The sequence below is a fragment of the Carya illinoinensis genome, chromosome 5 (genome assembly GCF_018687715.1).
Source record: "Carya illinoinensis cultivar Pawnee chromosome 5, C.illinoinensisPawnee_v1, whole genome shotgun sequence".
Taxonomy (NCBI): domain Eukaryota; kingdom Viridiplantae; phylum Streptophyta; class Magnoliopsida; order Fagales; family Juglandaceae; genus Carya; species Carya illinoinensis.
In genome coordinates this window covers 16,134,265-16,151,638 of record NC_056756.1, presented here as the reverse complement: position 1 = coordinate 16,151,638, position 17,374 = coordinate 16,134,265, and the positions used below count along the sequence as shown (strand labels likewise).

The window sequence follows — 17,374 nt, the reverse complement described above, 5'->3', positions numbered from 1 at the left end:
CTATTAAAGGGGATAAATCCTCCTGTCTGAATATTGCCAGTAAAGTTAAGACTTTCATCTTTTTTGTTTTTACAGGTGCTTCCCGCTCTATTAAGAGGCAATGGACTAGCAGTTGTCAAGTTTTAAATAGAATTTTAATGTAATCTTTTGGTCAAATTATGGACTTTTAGTTAGATTAGTCTATATTAGACTAGTTATCTTAAATTTTAAATAATAATATAATATTATATATTTTAATAATATTTAATAATTTTTTTAATATTTTATAAATACACTTCATATATTAATTAATAATTTTATTAAAAAATAAAATTATTATTTTTCAATTATTTTTTCATAGAAGCAAAATTATGACATTGAATTTCTTTCTAGTTCATGAAATATCTTCACAATAAATATATTCCTACTATATTAGAAAATTGTAAAAAATAGTGGATATTTTCAAATCTCTCGCTCATCAATCAGTTCCTCATTTTGTTTCCAAACCAGAAACCAAAAATAAAAAGGCCCAGAGAGAAGAAATTTTAAAATTTGAAAACTCTCTATTTTCCTCACGTTTCTAGCAACCAACCAGAGCGAAGACAACATAACAAATTAACAATTGTTCGAAAAAAGAAGAAACAAGCTGACCTGTGGGAGTTCGTCCTAAATTGGAAACTTCAGAAACACGCTCGCGAGAGAAGAATGGGCGAGAGAGAAAAGGAAAAAAAAGGAGCTGAATAGGTTGTAAAAGAGATAAAATAATAAAATATAATTTTAGTCTTTTTATAGGAGCTCACTATGTATGATAAGGGGCTGAGATTTACTGTACATGAAATCTTAAACTTTTTATGTATAACTAGTCCGATGCAGAGGAAAATAAATTTCAGTTTCAAAATTTTATATTTGTATTAGACAATGACGAGACTATTGCCAATGCTATAAGGCAAGTAACCACCCATCTTGCACTTTGTACTCGCTTGGATAGGGTGACTATATGCATTTGCTTGTCAGGTGGGCAAATTGATGTCATAACTGTTCCAGTCACTATGTCCAATAACACATTTTTCACAAAAAAAAATCTTAACAAAATCATTATGAAAATTGTATAAACCAAACAAAATGTCAACAATGTTACAAATCCAACAAATCTTACATATCTTCAAATCTGGACCCGCCAATGCCGCGACCATGAGTCGTAAAACTCTAGACCCATGGTCGCAATCATGAGTCTTTAACGTACATATCCATGGTGGTAATTGTGATCTTGGGTCGTAGAGATCTATAGACAAGTCATGGTTTTATTGTTGTAGATTGCATCTTGGTTGTAACCTATGACAATGAAGGGAGAAGCCAACTTATAGGAGGAGGAGAAAAAAGAGAGAAGATAGTATGATTAATGACCAATGTGGCGTGAAAAGAAGAGGAAAAATAGAATATAAGAGAATAAGAGAGAAGAAGATAAGGAAAAAAAGAGAGGACAACAAGGAATGAGATAAATTAGAGGAGAGAGATAAAAATTACGTATTTATAGTTAAAGTTTTTTTTATTTTTGTTTTTAACATATATAATTAATTAATATATATATATATGTATGTATGGGCTGGGCGAGGCCAAAGCCCAGCCCAACATCTACCCCACTCTTTTATTGTTGGGAGCAAGCACCCGCTCGTCTGCTCACTCGATGCAGGCGGGTAATCCCACACCTCCTAGGCAGGAGTCGAGTGGGTGTACCGAGTATGGGGTACTCGCCTCCTGACTAATCAATTTTATCTTATTAACACATTTTTATCACTTTTTGATTAATATTCAATTATTTTTATAGAAAAAATAAAAAATTAATAGACAATAGATAATTTCACTTCATCGAAGTAGGGCGAAAGTGAAAATACGATAAAAGTAATATATATATATATGTATATAATATTGTAATGACGAAGTGCTGCCGACTTCTGAGCCTGTAGCTCAAGTTCCCCGTTAGAAAAAAGAAAAGAAAAAAAAGAAAAGAAAAAAAAGAAAACATGAAGTCAATAAAGGTTTGAGTTCGAGTGGCTTGAATTATAAGCCGTCACAAAGGGGAATGGTCAATCTCCGTCGGCCTTCCTCATATTATAGGAATTGTCCTTTTTAATTTAAACAAAAGAAAAAACATCTTCGATCGCTGAATCCATCAACAAAATGCTATGCATTGCTCGTGTGCTGCCTCACACAGCTTACACAAAAACCTAACTAAAAAGGCAAAATAATAAATAATTAAATTTTAATTGGGTGGTAGTTTTATAAGCAACCGTTGCAGTAAAAAAGGCCAAAGAAAAGGGGCAATAAATAATCAAAAGAGTAATATTAAAGCAATAAAAAAAAGTTTGGTCGTTAGTGAAGGTTCGACATCAAAGGAGGTGGCCTGTCGCCTGTCGGTGGCATTGGGTTTGCTTAACGTGGAACCCCGTAATTACGTTAGCAATGCCGAAAGGTCTGATGTTGTTGTGACTTGTTGAAGGTTGCACAAGCCTGATTTGTTTTTGAAGATAAAAGATGTGATAAAAATTAAAAATTAAATAAAATATTATTAAAATATGTTTATTATTTTAAAATTTTAAAAAATTAAATTATTTATTTTATTTTATAAAAGATTTTAAAAAATTATAATAATTAAGTAAATCAGCTATATTGTGAAAACCAATGAGATTTTTTTATTTTGTACTTTTGCTATTTTCAAAATAATATTTCGTGAGGTCCGCTGTCACGTTGTCCCATGTGGTCCCCCCCTCCCTCCTCAATTGAGAGTTACATTTCACCGGGAAAAAAAAAATTAAAAATTAAAACAAAAGGAGTATATGATTGTAGATCTAGCTGTTATAGCTTTTCGCCCTTTCTCTTCCGTATATACCGGAAATTAATGATTCAATCCCGACACCTCACGTTAAAGATTTAACGAGACTTTTTAATTATTATTATTATTATTATTTAAATTGAGATTATGATTTTTTAAAAATTTTTTTATTAAAGAATAAGGTCTAGAATTCACAATATTTAGTGCCATTTATGTGAATCTTTTTAATATTAGTAGATATTCAATAAAGATAATGATATTATCTATCTAAAATACTAAAATTTGAATATATTTTAGAGATCCAATTTTGTCCAGAAAAAATCTTTACAACCTCCTAAGTTCCCAACACTCCACACTCCACATTTTTTATAATTTTTATTATTTTATCTTTTATCAAATATTTAATATATAAATAATGAATAAAAAAATTAAATTAATTTAAAAAGAATAAATTCAAAAAAAATATTAAAAAAATATTAAAAATTAAAAAAAAAATGGAATGTGGAGTGTTGAGAGGTTGTGTAGTATTTCTCTTTTGTCCAATTGGATGAATGATAGGTTGCGGCTTGGTTATTTTAGGAAAAATTTCTACACATTATACCCACCTCATACCTTACATATAATTTTTCTCTTAATTCTTTCTTTTATTAAATATATAATGTATAGATAAAAATTAGAAGAAATCAATTAATTTAGAAAAATTAAAACTAGAAAAAATAAAAATAAAAATAATATGTGATACGTGAGGATGATGAGTAGCAAAAATCTATTTCAAGTTATTCTAATCCATTCGTGTGCTTTCTAGAAATATTAATAAAATCTTATTATCATAATTTCTTATTTTTTGAAAAAATAAAATAAAATAAAATAAAGATATTTATAAATTTTTTTTATTATAACTAAAAATTTTATCCTCAAATCAATGTGTAGAACATATTTTATAAAGTACTTATATGATATAATTTAATTTAAAAATAAAAATTTAAATATTACAAATAAAATCTTAATGTACTACACATTAATTTGAAAATACAATAACTTATTTACTTAAAAATACAGCGCGAAATCATAATCCTTAAAAGATAATTTGATATTTTAATTGTGTATATAAAATTCAGAAAGAAATGAAACAGGGAAGGAGCCAGGAGGGGACTGGAGGAGGGGGAAAGACGGTCAAAGCGCAAGTTCCATTTATTTTTACTCTCTCCAGAGTCCATAGGCGGTTTTGTTGTCGAAGTGGAGGACAGGGAAGACTAGAGTCCACAACCAGCAGTTTCCGACTCTTTCCCACCTTTCCCTTCCCACTAGACGTTAAGTTTCAAATAACGACCTGCATTAGTAGACTCTCTCTCTCTCTGTTCCCTCGGATTGTCGCCCCACGTTCTTCTCGCCGATCTCCGCCTCTCGCTTTCCGGCATTGATTTTCCGACGATGTTTCTCCGGTAACTTACTTTACTCTCCAACTCCTCAGCTTTACTTTCAAGCATTTGTTTCTGCTCCTTTATCCTCTGCGGTTGCTTCTTCTGGTCTCTTCTTATTTTTCTTTCTTCTTTTTTCATTTAAACTTTAATGCGTTCGGATCTGTCCTGTGCCTTAGTTTTCTTTCCTTCTAGTTTACACCAGCTTTGTTTGGTTGCCGAGAAAGTTGAAACGGAGTAGAGAAAATTAACACTTGAATTAGTTTTTCTGTTGCAAATTGCAATGAAGTCGGATGGAAGAAACATGCTTTAATTGGTAGAGGCCTCTGTTGACTGCAGTGAAGAATAAAATAAATAAATTTTAATTCAGTCCTCTCTTTTCATTTCTTTTCCCCTCAAATCCCCCATTTTCTCAGCAATTAATAACATTTATAGTTGAGCTTTTGAATTACTAAATTAAGTTTTTATATTATTACGTTTTTTCCTTTTAGCTGTGACTGGGTCAATGGTTTCCTTGTACTAGAATGGCAGTTCAGTCATTTTAAAAGAGACTTGGTCTCGAGTAAGAAAATGAAGTGTAATATAATTCAAAATGACTATATTAAAGAATTTTTCTAATTTTGTTCAGAGTCATTGTTTCCAATTTTACAAATTATACTTTTAGAAAATGGTTGAAATAGTGTGGTCCCGTGCTCCTCTGTTGGGTGATATCACTACCACTAGAATAATAGGGCCTCTAGTTGATCACATCTTACCAATAAACTATTGCACTTGCTATCTGGTTCGCCTGGTCATAGAAAGTTATACTATTTATAATATAGGTGTTAGAAAAGAATGTAACCACTCGCTATGAAGGGCTCAGTAAGGTGCCGAAACAATATAGCACAAATAAAATATATATGTCTTTATACGGTATATATGTATGCATAAGCCAAACACATTTGACATGTATATATATATATATATTTTATAAGTAAACAAATATTTTATTTAAAGACACAAAGGGCATAGTCCAAGTACACATGAAACATACAAAAGGAACATAAAATTGGAAATAGAAAAAGATGCAAGAAAATAATGGGAACTCAGTCCATTAAAATCTATATCGACCCAAAGGAACAATGTAGTGAAGGGTAAATTTTAAGCTCTTCCATCATCCTTCACAATTCTCAAAATTTCCATCATTCATTTTGTAATGTCCCAAGGGAAGGCCCGAGCCACATTTGGACTAGTTAATGGTATAATTGGAGCCCTATTGGAATGGTTATAAAGAGTAAGAACTTCTCCCTCCTAAGCAATTTTAGATTCCATGTGCCACCCACACTCATCAATCAGTATGAGGTATAACATAATTCCCTTAAAATACATCACACTAAGCAGATAAGGACCATCTTCCACACTGCTGCAATCTGTGGACAACCATATAACCCTCTCAAATTGAAAAAGAGGTCTACTATCCTTCTAGGCATAGCCCAAACCAACCAAACTCTACTAAAAAAGTTGTGGTTCTAGCAGTCTCACAGTGGAGCAAAAGGGGCTACAGGTTCTCCACTCTTTCTACACACGCAACACCAATAAATTACAGTGATATGACTCATTTTAGGTTATCCATGGCTAGGATCTTACCTAAGGAGGGTATGCCAGCGAAAAGCGTTGCTCATGGAGGTGTCTTAATCTTTAAAATACTCCTCCAAGACACATGAACACAGCTTTCTTTTATTTAAAAAACATCCTCCATACAATGGCAAATTTAGGTTTATGTTGGAATGAAAACAGTAATTGATGTAATTGAAGTACTGCATCTTGATATCCTTATATCCATTGATCATACCTAGCTATGGCAACTAAACATTGTATCAGGCTTTTGCCTATTCTTTGATAATATAATTTATTTACTTATAAAAAAAAAAGTACTGCATCTTGATAATTATCTGAGAGGCTTAGCCACTTTAAATTGTCGTGGATAATAATATCAACAAGGGCTTATCTTCCAACTCTCCCCATGGGTTGCATGTTTCAATATAACTATTTTGATTATGTAAATAGCAAGACTGAGAAATCTTTTATGTTACTTTTCATGCATGATCTGTTAGGTAACCTCTTATTCACATGGTTTAATTTTTTTTTTTATAGGTAATAAGTAAGCTTTATTAAAATAAAGATGGGCATAGCCAGGTACATTGGAGGCATACATGAGTTTTTTTTTTTTTTATAAGTAAAATTTTTATTAAATCACGTAATTAGGCATAGCCCAAGTACGCAGGAAGTATACAAGAGAAAAATGCCTAATTACAAACTAAAGTTGAAAAACGGCACAAAAGTCATTCAGACTAGCCCCATCCATTACAATAATCGAAGCCCAAAGCAACAAAGTATGATAAAAGAAATCTTTAATCCCTCCCACTGAGCGTTCTCTATTGTCAAAACAGCACCCGCCACCCATTCCTCTCATTCCAAATACACCACATAAGACAAAGAGGTACCATCTTCCAAACGACCGCTATTTGACAATTGCCTTGAATCCCATTCCAATAGGCCAAGAGATTCATCACCCTTTTAGGCATCACCCAAGCAATGCCAATATTAGCAAAAAACCTCATCCCACAAAGCCTTCGACACATCACAATGTAGAAGAAGGTGATCTGCCAATTCACCACCCCATTTGCACATGAAACACCAGTCCATTACAACGATACCTTGCTTTCTCAATTTGTCGATAGTAAGAATTTTCCCATGAGAAGCCAACCAACCAAAGAAGGCCACCTTGAGAGGCAGTTTGCATCTCCAAATATTTTTTCAAGGAAAAAAATCAGTAGAAGAATGAGATGCCAAGACCTTGTACAAAGATCTAACCGTGAATCTCTTATTACCAAATTGGTTTCAAAGCAATCTATCATCCCCTCTTGATTTTATTTTGAAAGCATGAAGCAAGCTGTAACAATTAGTAATGTCCCCCACCTCCCAATCCTAGACATCCCTAATAAAGCTAACTGACCATTGAATAAGACCAGTAGAATTGTTCATATAATCCACCATGGAAGCATCTTTATTCGAGGCAATTCTAAAAAGAGAAGGGAAAGCAATCTTCAAAGCCTTGTCATACCATACGTCATGCCAAAATCTGATCCGGTTACCCCTACCCACCTCAAATCTAAAATTTCTGGAGAACTCCCCCTATCGATTATGGATGAATTTTCACACTCCCCCACTGTATGCCCCTCTTACTTCGTTTGAGCACCACCCTCCCCATAGGCTCCCAAATTTGGCATCAATAACAAGTCTCCAAAGAGCATCCCCTTCTGCCACAACCATTTCCCTAAGAGCGTCTTGTTGAAAGTTTTCAGCTTTCTAATCCCCAAACCTCCCAAAGATAAAGCAGTGCAAATCTTGTCCCACTCAAGCAAGTGGAATTTCTTCTCATCCTCCAATCCACCCCACAAGAAATCATGAAAGATCATTTCCATTCTATTAGCCGCTCTTGCAGGCAAAAGAAATAAAGAAAGTAAGTAGGTTGTGATATTAGATAGAGTACTCTTGATTAAAGTGATTCTTCTCCCTTTGGACAAATAGATCCTAATCCACTTGCACCACCTATCTCCAAAATCATATATTTTTTTGTTTTGGATAAGTAATTAAAGTGTATTAATAAAAGAATAAGCAAAGCCATGTGAAGTACAAAGAATGCCCTAACTACGTAGGGAACATAGATACAAGGAAATCATGGAAATCTTAGTGGTTGTGGCCCAAGTACAAAGAGTTCTAAAAAAGAAAGCTATAAGTTCCTCCCTCGATCTCTCTTTGTCCTTGAAAGTCCGATCATTGCGCTCCTGCCACACTGTGATACCCCTATATGATAATATTAAGGGTAGGTGGTGTATGGAATCCCACATTGCTTGGGAAGGAGAAGTTATTGTTCTTTATAAGATTCCAATGGGGCTCTAATTGTATCATTGACTAGTCCTTTTGGAGTATAGGCCATGTGGTTTGGATCTTCTATTGGGGCGTTACAAATGGTATCAGAGCCTATCCTAACCATAAATGTGGGATTTGAGCTGTGCCACCTACAACGGACAGGTCCGACGAGGACGTCAGGAATTTAAGGGGGGTAGATTGTGATACCCCTATATGATAAGATTAAAGATAGGTGGTGTATGAGATCTCACATTGCTTGGGAAGAAGAAGCTCTTGTTTTTTATAAGGTTCCAATGGGGCTCCAATTATATCATTGACTAGTCCTTTTGGAGTATAGGCCATGTGGTTTGGGCCTTCTATTGGGGCATTACACACACGTACCACATGATGCATATAGGAATAATCTTCCATACAACCTTGATTTGTTGATTGCCTCTTAAATCTGTCCAGCTAGCAAAACTGCCATTATTGTCTCAGGCATAACCCAACCCAAGTCTAGTCTACTAAATACCTCGTTTCATAACCCTCTAGCCACGTCGCAATGTAGTAAAAGATGGTCTACCGATTCACCCCCATTCCTACACATGCAACACCAATTTGCGATGATCACCATTCGTTTCTTCAAAAACCATACCTGCCAAGAATATATATCAAAAAGTCCCAATTACGTGGTCAAAAGCCTTCTCCATATCCAGTTTACAAAGAATGCCTGGAACGCCAATTCTTATTCTACCTTCCAAGCATTCATTAGCAATGAGAATGGAATTAAATATTTGCCTTCCCTTTACAAAGACGTTTTGGAACTTTGTGATGATCTTCCCCATAACCACACTCAACTGGTTAGTAAGCACTTTCGAGATTATCTTGTACACCCCATTAACAACTGATGGGATGAAAATCCTTCTCCTCCACAGACCCAACCTTTTTAGGTATAAGCGCAATGAATGTAGCATTAAGACTTTTCTCAAATTTCATAAAAGAGTGAAATTCAAGAAAAACTTTCATAACGTTTTCCCTAATGATGTCCCAACAAGCCTGAAAAAATGCTATGAAAAAGCCATTTGGTCCCGGTGCTTTATCTTTGTCCATTCCTCTTATCACGTTAAGCACCTGCTCTTCTTCAAACATTCTCTCCAACCAAACTACACTAGTCTGGTCAATCGAATCAAAATGCAGCCCATCAACCTTAGATCAACAAGAATATTGCTTTTTAAGGAGCTTTTCATAAAAACTAACAATATGATCCTTGATATCCTATTGATCCAAAGAATTCTACCATCCGAGTGAAGCTCCTCAATAGCATTATTCCTTCGATGAGAGCTGGAAACTCTATGAAAGAATTTGGTGCACTTATCTCCTTCCTTCAACTAAAGAGCCCCGGACTTTTGTTGCCAGGAAATCTCCTCCATAAGGGTAATTTTTTTCCAACTCAGCAGCAACACCAAATTTCCTTTCCTTGTCATCAACCGAAAGATCCCAAACAGCCTCCTTTTCATCAAAACAAAGAGGCTCCTCAAAAAGAGACTTTTTCTAATCAGCAATGTTCCCAAGAACTTCCTCATTCCATTTCTTCAGATCTTTCTTCAAAGCTTTAAATTTACCAGCTAATACAAAGCTGGGTGTACTCGACAACTTATAAGAGGACCACCACGCTCTCACCTTATCTACAAACCCATCAACTTTTAACCACATGTTCTCAAATTTAAGATATCTCCACCCCTCATGGATACCCCCACAGTCCAATAAAATAGGGAAGTGATCAGAACTTAATCTTGGAAGGCCTTTTTTTCATAAGTCAGGGAAATGCTCCTCCCAAGAAGAAGAGACAAGGAATCTGTCCAACCTAGACCATGCCTTCCTGTTCAACCAAGTGAAATCACCCCCTGCCAAAGGCAAATCAACCAAGCTCAGTTCAAAAATTAAATGAGAAAAATCAGCCATGGCCGGACAAATACGAGAATTCCCCGACTGTTCACTTGGAAAACAAGTGATGCTAAAATCACCACCAATGCACCATGGGCCCTCCCACCAACCACACAAACCAGCGATATTGTCCCATAGAAATCTTCTATCAGTATCAACATTGGGCCCATATACACCAGCAAAACCCCACCCAAAACCATCATCCACATTCTTGAAAGAACAAGCCACCAGAAATTCTCCAACATACTCTTCTACCAAACTTACTACTCTCTTATCTCCAACATACTCTTCACATGGTTTAATGCACAGATGTATATGTATTTTGATTATTTAGTTTTGTTCATGAACTCATATTTTGCTGGCTGTTGTTTTCAATGTAGGTACATGTGAGTGTCTCATGTCAGATGCTTTATCAGTAACTCATGTAGTGGATTTGAGAGACTTTAGAGAACTTGAGCAATCAATTGTCAGGCCAGAAGAATATGGTTGCATAACCTGGCAGTTGGTGCCAGATGACAAGAGACACAGAATGAAAAGATGTGAGGCATTTACTTCTAAGAAGTGAAAATCCTTATGCTTATGCATTTTATGATGAGGTTTCTTTGTTGCCTATTTGCATTCAGAGCACGGTTTATTTCTTGATGCACATTATTGTGATCATAAATTGCTGGCCCTTAGGTTTTTTTATGCTCCATTAACATGGAAATCAGGTTCAAAGCCGTTGATGCATTGGTGATCAGCAGAATGAAAAAATGGTTGGGTGGTGTTTTGTTTGCATCGTTGTTTATGTTGCTGATCATGAGATATGGAGTCATGAAAAATCCTATTGGGGACAGTTATTTTCCAAGTCCATTCTCCTCCAATGCCACTAATCCTCTTGAGTGGCTGAATGCTGGAGCTCCACCTGCTGTTCAAAATCCAGAGAATGCTTCTACAGTTGTTTCTGCTGATACCATAGTCCTAAGTCTCCTTGTTCAAAGGAACATCTCCAGTGAAGAGCAAAAAACCCTGCAGACATGGAACCATTTGAAGCACTTGATTAATCATGTTCAGGGTTTACCAAATGCACTAGATGCTATCAAGGAAGCTGGACGTGCATGGAACAGCCTTATAGATTCAGTTGAAGGGCAAAGACTCCAATATGCTAATGAAAGTTCACATGGGAGAGCAAAAGAGAAGCAGTGTCCTCATTTTCTTAATAAAATGAAGGCTGCAGAGCTTGATAACCAAAGTTATAATTTGAGGGTTCCTTGTGGCCTGACTCAGGGTTCTGCCATTACAATCATAGGAATTCCAAATGGTCTTCTTGGTAATTTCCGTATTGACTTAACTGGGGAATCACTTCCAGGGGAGCCTGATCCACCCATCATCTTGCATTACAATGTAAGGCTTCATGGTGATAAGATAACCGAGGACCCAGTAATTGTCCAAAACACCTGGGCTGTAGCTCATGATTGGGGTGAAGAGGAGCGTTGTCCATCCCCTGCCCCTGAAAAAATAAGGAAAGGTACAGATACCTGTCGAATTGTTCCACTTATTGAATGCAACTTTGATTTAATATTTTTTTATAGGGTTTTATTCATAAAAACCATTGATATAATAGCTATATCTTCAAAAATTAGATTTCTCGTTTAACTTGTTTGCAACAAATGGAAATTCAACCTGTTAATAATGACTTGATCTGTTTTTCTTTTAGACAGTGCTGTTCTTTTCATCATAGTGCTGTATAAAATGATTCAGCTCACTATGGCAATCTATACCTTTTATTCAGCTTCGGTTATAGCAATGCTTGTGTGTGTAGTTTTCCTAGAATGTTATAGTCTGCAATGATTTCTGAATGCTTTACCTTTTGTTTCCATTTTACTTGCATGAGGAATATTTAACATTTTACATTATTAGTATTTTTCATTGTATGCTAAACTCTATTAGCTTGTTACGCCAGTGGATGATTTGGATCAATGCAACAAGATGATAGGGAAAGATGATAACAAGCTCCTCATGGCTAGCCGGCATTCTAATACTTCAAGACAGTCGTCAACTGTGCAAGAAGGATCTAAGACCAAAAAATACTTCCCTTTCAAGCAAAATTATCCATTTGTTGCAACACTTAGAGTGGGATCAGAGGGGATCCAGATGACTGTTGATGGGAAGCACATAACATCTTTTGCTGTCCGAGAAGTAATCTTCTTCTTCTTCTCCTCTCCTTTCCTATTTTCTTCATTACATACTTGCCCCAGTTGCATTTTGGATGTGGATAGATGCATGTTTCTTTTAATTTACTTGCTGTCTTGGCCGGTTATCTTTCCAGACATTGGAGCCATGGCTTGTAAGTGAAATACGAATTTCTGGAGACCTGAAGTTAATTTCTGTCCTCGCCAGTGGTTTACCTACATCAGAGGATTCTGAGCATGTAGTTGATTTAGAAGCACTCAAATCAGCTCCTCTCTCTCCACAAAGACCATTGGATCTCTTCATTGGGGTTTTCTCTACTGCAAACAATTTTAAGCGTAGGATGGCTGTTCGAAGGACGTGGATGCAGTATCCTGCAGTGCGGTCAGGGGCAGCTGCCGTGCGATTTTTCGTTGGTTTGGTGAGCTTCACATCTGAACTTACTTTTATGATCTGTACAACATTTTCAGTGTGACAAGTCTTCTGCCTGAAAGAGCTTGGTGATTACTTGCTTCAAAAAATGATCTCTTATGTGAAGGATGGTTCTTCTATGAATAGATCTTGATATTTGGGTAAAATGGCATGCATATAACAGGTTGCTCATAATGCTTAGTGCCAAAACATGTTAGGTGCTTCATAAAGGTCTACAAACTCGATTCCAATGTGTTGTTACTATCCTTGGGCAGTGTTAAATTGCCATTGATGCATGTTGCAATGAAAATTGTAGCTTCCCGTTGCCTCTCTCTCTCTCTCCTTCCCTTCCTCCTGATCCTTTTACAGAAAAATAAGTTTTTAACCTTCCTATTGCTGAATTTTAATTAAGTTTGACTTGGGTTGCAGCATAAAAACCAAATAGTGAATGAGGAACTATGGGATGAGGCACGGACATATGGAGACGTTCAGTTGATGCCTTTTGTTGACTACTACAGCCTCATCACATGGAAAACTTTAGCAATCTGCGTCTTTGGGGTAAAGTCTGTCTTTTCTTAAGAAAGGATAATCTTATTTTTACCTCATTTTGACCTCATCTCTTCAACAGACCGAGGTTGTTTCAGCAAAATTTGTCATGAAGACAGATGATGATGCGTTTGTACGTGTAGATGAAGTGCTGGCTTCTCTAAATAGGATCAATGTGACTCTAGGGTTGCTTTATGGGCTCATAAACTCGGATTCCCGGCCACATCGCAATCCTGAAAGCAAGTGGTATATCAGTCCTGAGGTAAATCTTAAGTCTGAAAAGCTCATGTTTGCTTTAGTAATTTACTTCTAGTGGTTTTTACTTATCAAAAAAAAAAAAATTTACTTCTAGTGGTTTCATCTTTGCTATTTGATCTTGCTGGGTGTGTAGAACTTCTTGGCATTCTAGAATTTTTCTTATTATAAGCACATCGGTAATAAAGAGAAGTAAGAGCATCAGTACCATGTAAGCTTGCTACACACTTAGTTAGGGGGGAGGGAAACAATTAGCATTATATATCTTTTGTGTGCGAGTTAGCGTCAAAACTCCAATTCCTTGATGTGAACAATTTGCCAATCATATTTTTCCGCAATTATTTACCAACTTTACTAAATAATCAGATTTCTCTTGGCTGGCCTTTATTTTAAAAGGCTTAAAAATAGGGATTAAGTTTAATTTACTTGGGATTTTAGAAGTATATACATTGTTTGGATGTCAGCCTCTTGCTTCTCATTTCTGTCTATTTCCATTGTCTAAACATCTGAAGGAATGGCCTGAAGAGAGGTATCCTGCTTGGGCACACGGTCCTGGTTATGTGGTGTCACATGACATTGCAAAAGAAATCTATTGGAGATACCAAAAAGGAAATTTAAAGGTATGGTAAAGATAATCTACCATTTTGTAGCACCTTTTTCAGGTGGGGAGTTTGTTAAAACTGGACTCACCAGTTGTTTATGTGACATGTAGTTTTAACATTTGTTCACAATCTGATCAAAACGAATGTGACGTCACAGATGTTCAAGCTAGAGGATGTGGCAATGGGCATCTGGATTGCAGAGATGAAGGAAATTTTGAAAGTTCGGTATGAGAATGATGAGAGGATCCATAATGAGGGGTGCAAAGATGGTTATGTTGTGGCGCATTACCAAGGTCCCAGGGAGATGCTCTGTTTATGGCAAAAAATTCAGGAAGGAAATGGTGCTAGGTGCTGTGGTGATCCATGAGCATCATTAGTTGATGCCAGAGACAATAACCGTAGAGAGATTTTATGGAGATTCAACAGATCACGGAGGGTAAGAAAGAAGAAAATTATTTATCCATTCTTTGCTTTGGGTGGGTGGGGAGGAGGGTTGGATAGGGGCGTTACCATGGCTGTAAACTAGAAATACCAAGTCTAGAGTTTGTAGAGATGCGCAATTCGCACCAGAGGATCTTTATTATGTGTAGAGAGAGAGCGGCTTGTACAGATTCCACTCAGTTTTAGGATCATAAGTACTATTCTGTAATGTTGATCCCCTTTTTGTACGAATCCACTCACAGTTCCTTCTATTTCAATCATTGTATCTCACTTCATACAGGGACATGCTTGTGTAATTAGTTTTGCCAGCCTGCCTGACAAATCCATGAGATGAGTAATAGAACAAGAATGATTTGAATCAACCAAAGAGAGTCAACCGGTTCATCAGCAAAGAGCCAGGAAACGGTTTTAGTAAATCCTCAATGTTGCAGCCAGGAAATGGTTTGCAAGCCTAGAGTTTTCACTGGGCTTGAAAACTGTGTCAACCTTAAAATTTGTTAGTCTGTATTCTAGGTGCCGATAGACACGTTTTATACGAATCAGTCGCGCTACTGTGCCACCAGCCCTTCCGTTGGGTGTGCCGTTCAATTTTTAAAATTTTTATTTTTCATATTTTTTAATATATTTAAATATTTTTAAAAAATAAAAAAATACACCAATACACTTAAAATCAATTTCTTAATTATTAAGTTAAAAAAAAAAATACCTAGTGGTACATTTGAGCAGTATTGCCCAGGCGGCACACTAGTTTTATGCTATCTGAAATGATCTATAAATTTTGGAAGGAGTTTACGGGATCTCAATTTGCTAAATCACCTAGTATAGACCGTCCATGACTAGAGTTGCAAACGAATAGAGTTGAGTTGAATTCGATTAAGAGTACATGAGCTGATTAGTATGTTTACTGATTCAAACTCAATAAAACTTGAATTGACGAATATTTTAGTTCGAATTTGACTTGTTAACCATTAATATTTTTCAAATTCGGCTCGAATTCAATTAAAAATAAACAAATGACTCGAGTTTAAGTAGCTCAAACTCGAAATTTATTTAAAAAAAAAATTAAATCTTATCTTTTGATTAATAAAAAAAATTTAATTTAACAAAAAAATCACTAACCATTTAACTATTCAACCAAATAGTTTTGATTAAAAAATTCTTATGCCTATAACTTCTTATAAAAGTAAATTAACTTATGGTTATAATTAAAAATAATAACACATAAGAAAAATGCAATAAACTTAACTATTTAATATATTTAGATAATATAATAAATTAAAAGTTCAATTGTATCATATATTATTATATAAATTATCCTAAACACACTTGGAGAACATACTAAATAGATAAAATAGCATAAATTATAAAAACATTAATAATATATAATTAAGTATATAAAATATAAATACCATGTAATAAGTATAACATATACATATATAACACATATTACGAAGTTCAAAATGAATTCAAACGAGTTAAGTTGAGCTTATACAAATATTGTTTATGAGTTTAAATCGAATTGAGCTAAATTTATACGAGTTTTGTTCGTTTAATATTCGAATATGTATTAGTATATTTTACGAACATCTCATTTATTAAATTAACTGAGTTCGAATTAAGTTTATACGAGCCAAGTTCAAACTGTTCATGAGCTGTTCTGTTCATTTGCAATCCTATCCATGACCCAGACTTTTAGAATGAGTTTCATATATATATATATATATATATATATTTGGCTTGCCTTTTCTCGATAATAAAACCAAACCAAAATATTATTCAAAAAATAAAACAGACAGATAAACAAACAAACTCCAATATGCTAGTAAATGACACATCAGCATTTAGAAACGGGAAATGATATATAAGAATAGCTATACTAAAATTTGTTTACAACTAAATATAAAAAAGTTAATATTTTATTTACTTAATTTGAACTGCTGCAAGTACAATTTGTTTTTGAAATAGCAAGTACAAAAATTTTGAATTAAAGTAAAAAATATTAATATTTTAATATATAATAATAGTTAAGTTGTATTAATATAGTTGATGGTATATCATTATCCTTTAAAAACACTCTTGCAACACTTTTGTACATACGAAATAATTCTCACGTACGTGTGAAATGATCCTGCAGTATAAAGGCAAATCGAATAATTAATATCATTTTAAAGAGAGTAATGTTATTTATTATCTCAATTCTTATCAATCATCATTCTCTTATCATTTCATGATATAGTATTAGATGATTGAAGACTATTTATTATATTTCAGTACTTGTGAACCTATTATCTAATACTATTATGCCAAGTCATGAAATAATGTGAGGATGATAAAAATATAGATGATAAATAGATTTTTTCTTTAGTGTCGAGTATATACAGTATAAAACGTTTTTAAGCCCAAAGTATGAATTTATTTTTAAAAGGAATCCTTGAATTACAGATGTCGATCATTATTATATAAAGAATTAATGAAGTTCCATTTTTTTAGACGCGTTAATCCATTTCTTATTTAAAGCAAAAGATATCAGAACTGTTTATCCGGGTTTCGGATCGAGAATTCGGGTATACCCGGCCCGGAACCCGGGTTTCAAATCCGGGCTGGATTCCGGACCGGATTAATGCGGGTTATGATCCGGGCCGGAACCCGGATGAACTCGGGTTTTTACAATCCGGAAATCCGGGTTCCGTGCTATACACGGTTTTTTTTTTTTTTTTTTTTACACAAAAGCTTATTACATGTTAATATGTTTTTTTCTTCTAGAAAAAGATAATGTTGAAAGGCATAATTTTTTTTTATTTAAAAACTAAAATCCTATATTCTATTACAACTTCTTCAAGAAAAAATGTTGAAAAGCATCTTTTTTTATATATAAAACAAAAAATATT

The 17,374-nt window shown here is 34.6% G+C and overlaps 1 protein-coding gene across 3 annotated transcripts; it reads left to right on the top strand.

The window, feature by feature from the left end:
* Positions 1-3,932: 3,932 nt before the first annotated feature.
* Positions 3,933-14,765, top strand: LOC122311209 (beta-1,3-galactosyltransferase GALT1). 3 transcript variants are annotated; one of them, XM_043125655.1, is made up of 9 exons: positions 3,933-4,251; positions 10,443-10,601; positions 10,773-11,569; positions 12,005-12,240; positions 12,371-12,652; positions 13,072-13,200; positions 13,271-13,450; positions 13,956-14,063; positions 14,203-14,765. In XM_043125655.1, coding segments are annotated over exons 2-9 (1,944 nt in total). In that variant the 5' UTR covers positions 3,933-4,251; positions 10,443-10,599; the 3' UTR covers positions 14,413-14,765. The 3 variants fall into 3 exon arrangements, with proteins under 3 accessions (XP_042981589.1, XP_042981588.1, XP_042981587.1); XM_043125654.1 differs by adding an exon at positions 6,361-6,402 and having other exon boundaries at positions 10,443-11,569; XM_043125653.1 differs by having other exon boundaries at positions 10,443-11,569.
* Positions 14,766-17,374: the final 2,609 nt, after the last annotated feature.

Bases quoted from the DNA above. Each gene is read 5' to 3' on its own strand.
- LOC122311209 (XM_043125653.1), top strand. From the start codon at position 10,762: ATGGAAATCAGGTTCAAAGCCGTTGATGCATTGGTGATCAGCAGAATG. The intron at 12,241-12,370 runs GTAATCTTCTTC...TTATCTTTCCAG, and splicing joins CATCTTTTGCTGTCCGAGAA to ACATTGGAGCCATGGCTTGT. The intron at 13,201-13,270 runs GTAAAGTCTGTC...TCTCTTCAACAG, and splicing joins TAGCAATCTGCGTCTTTGGG to ACCGAGGTTGTTTCAGCAAA.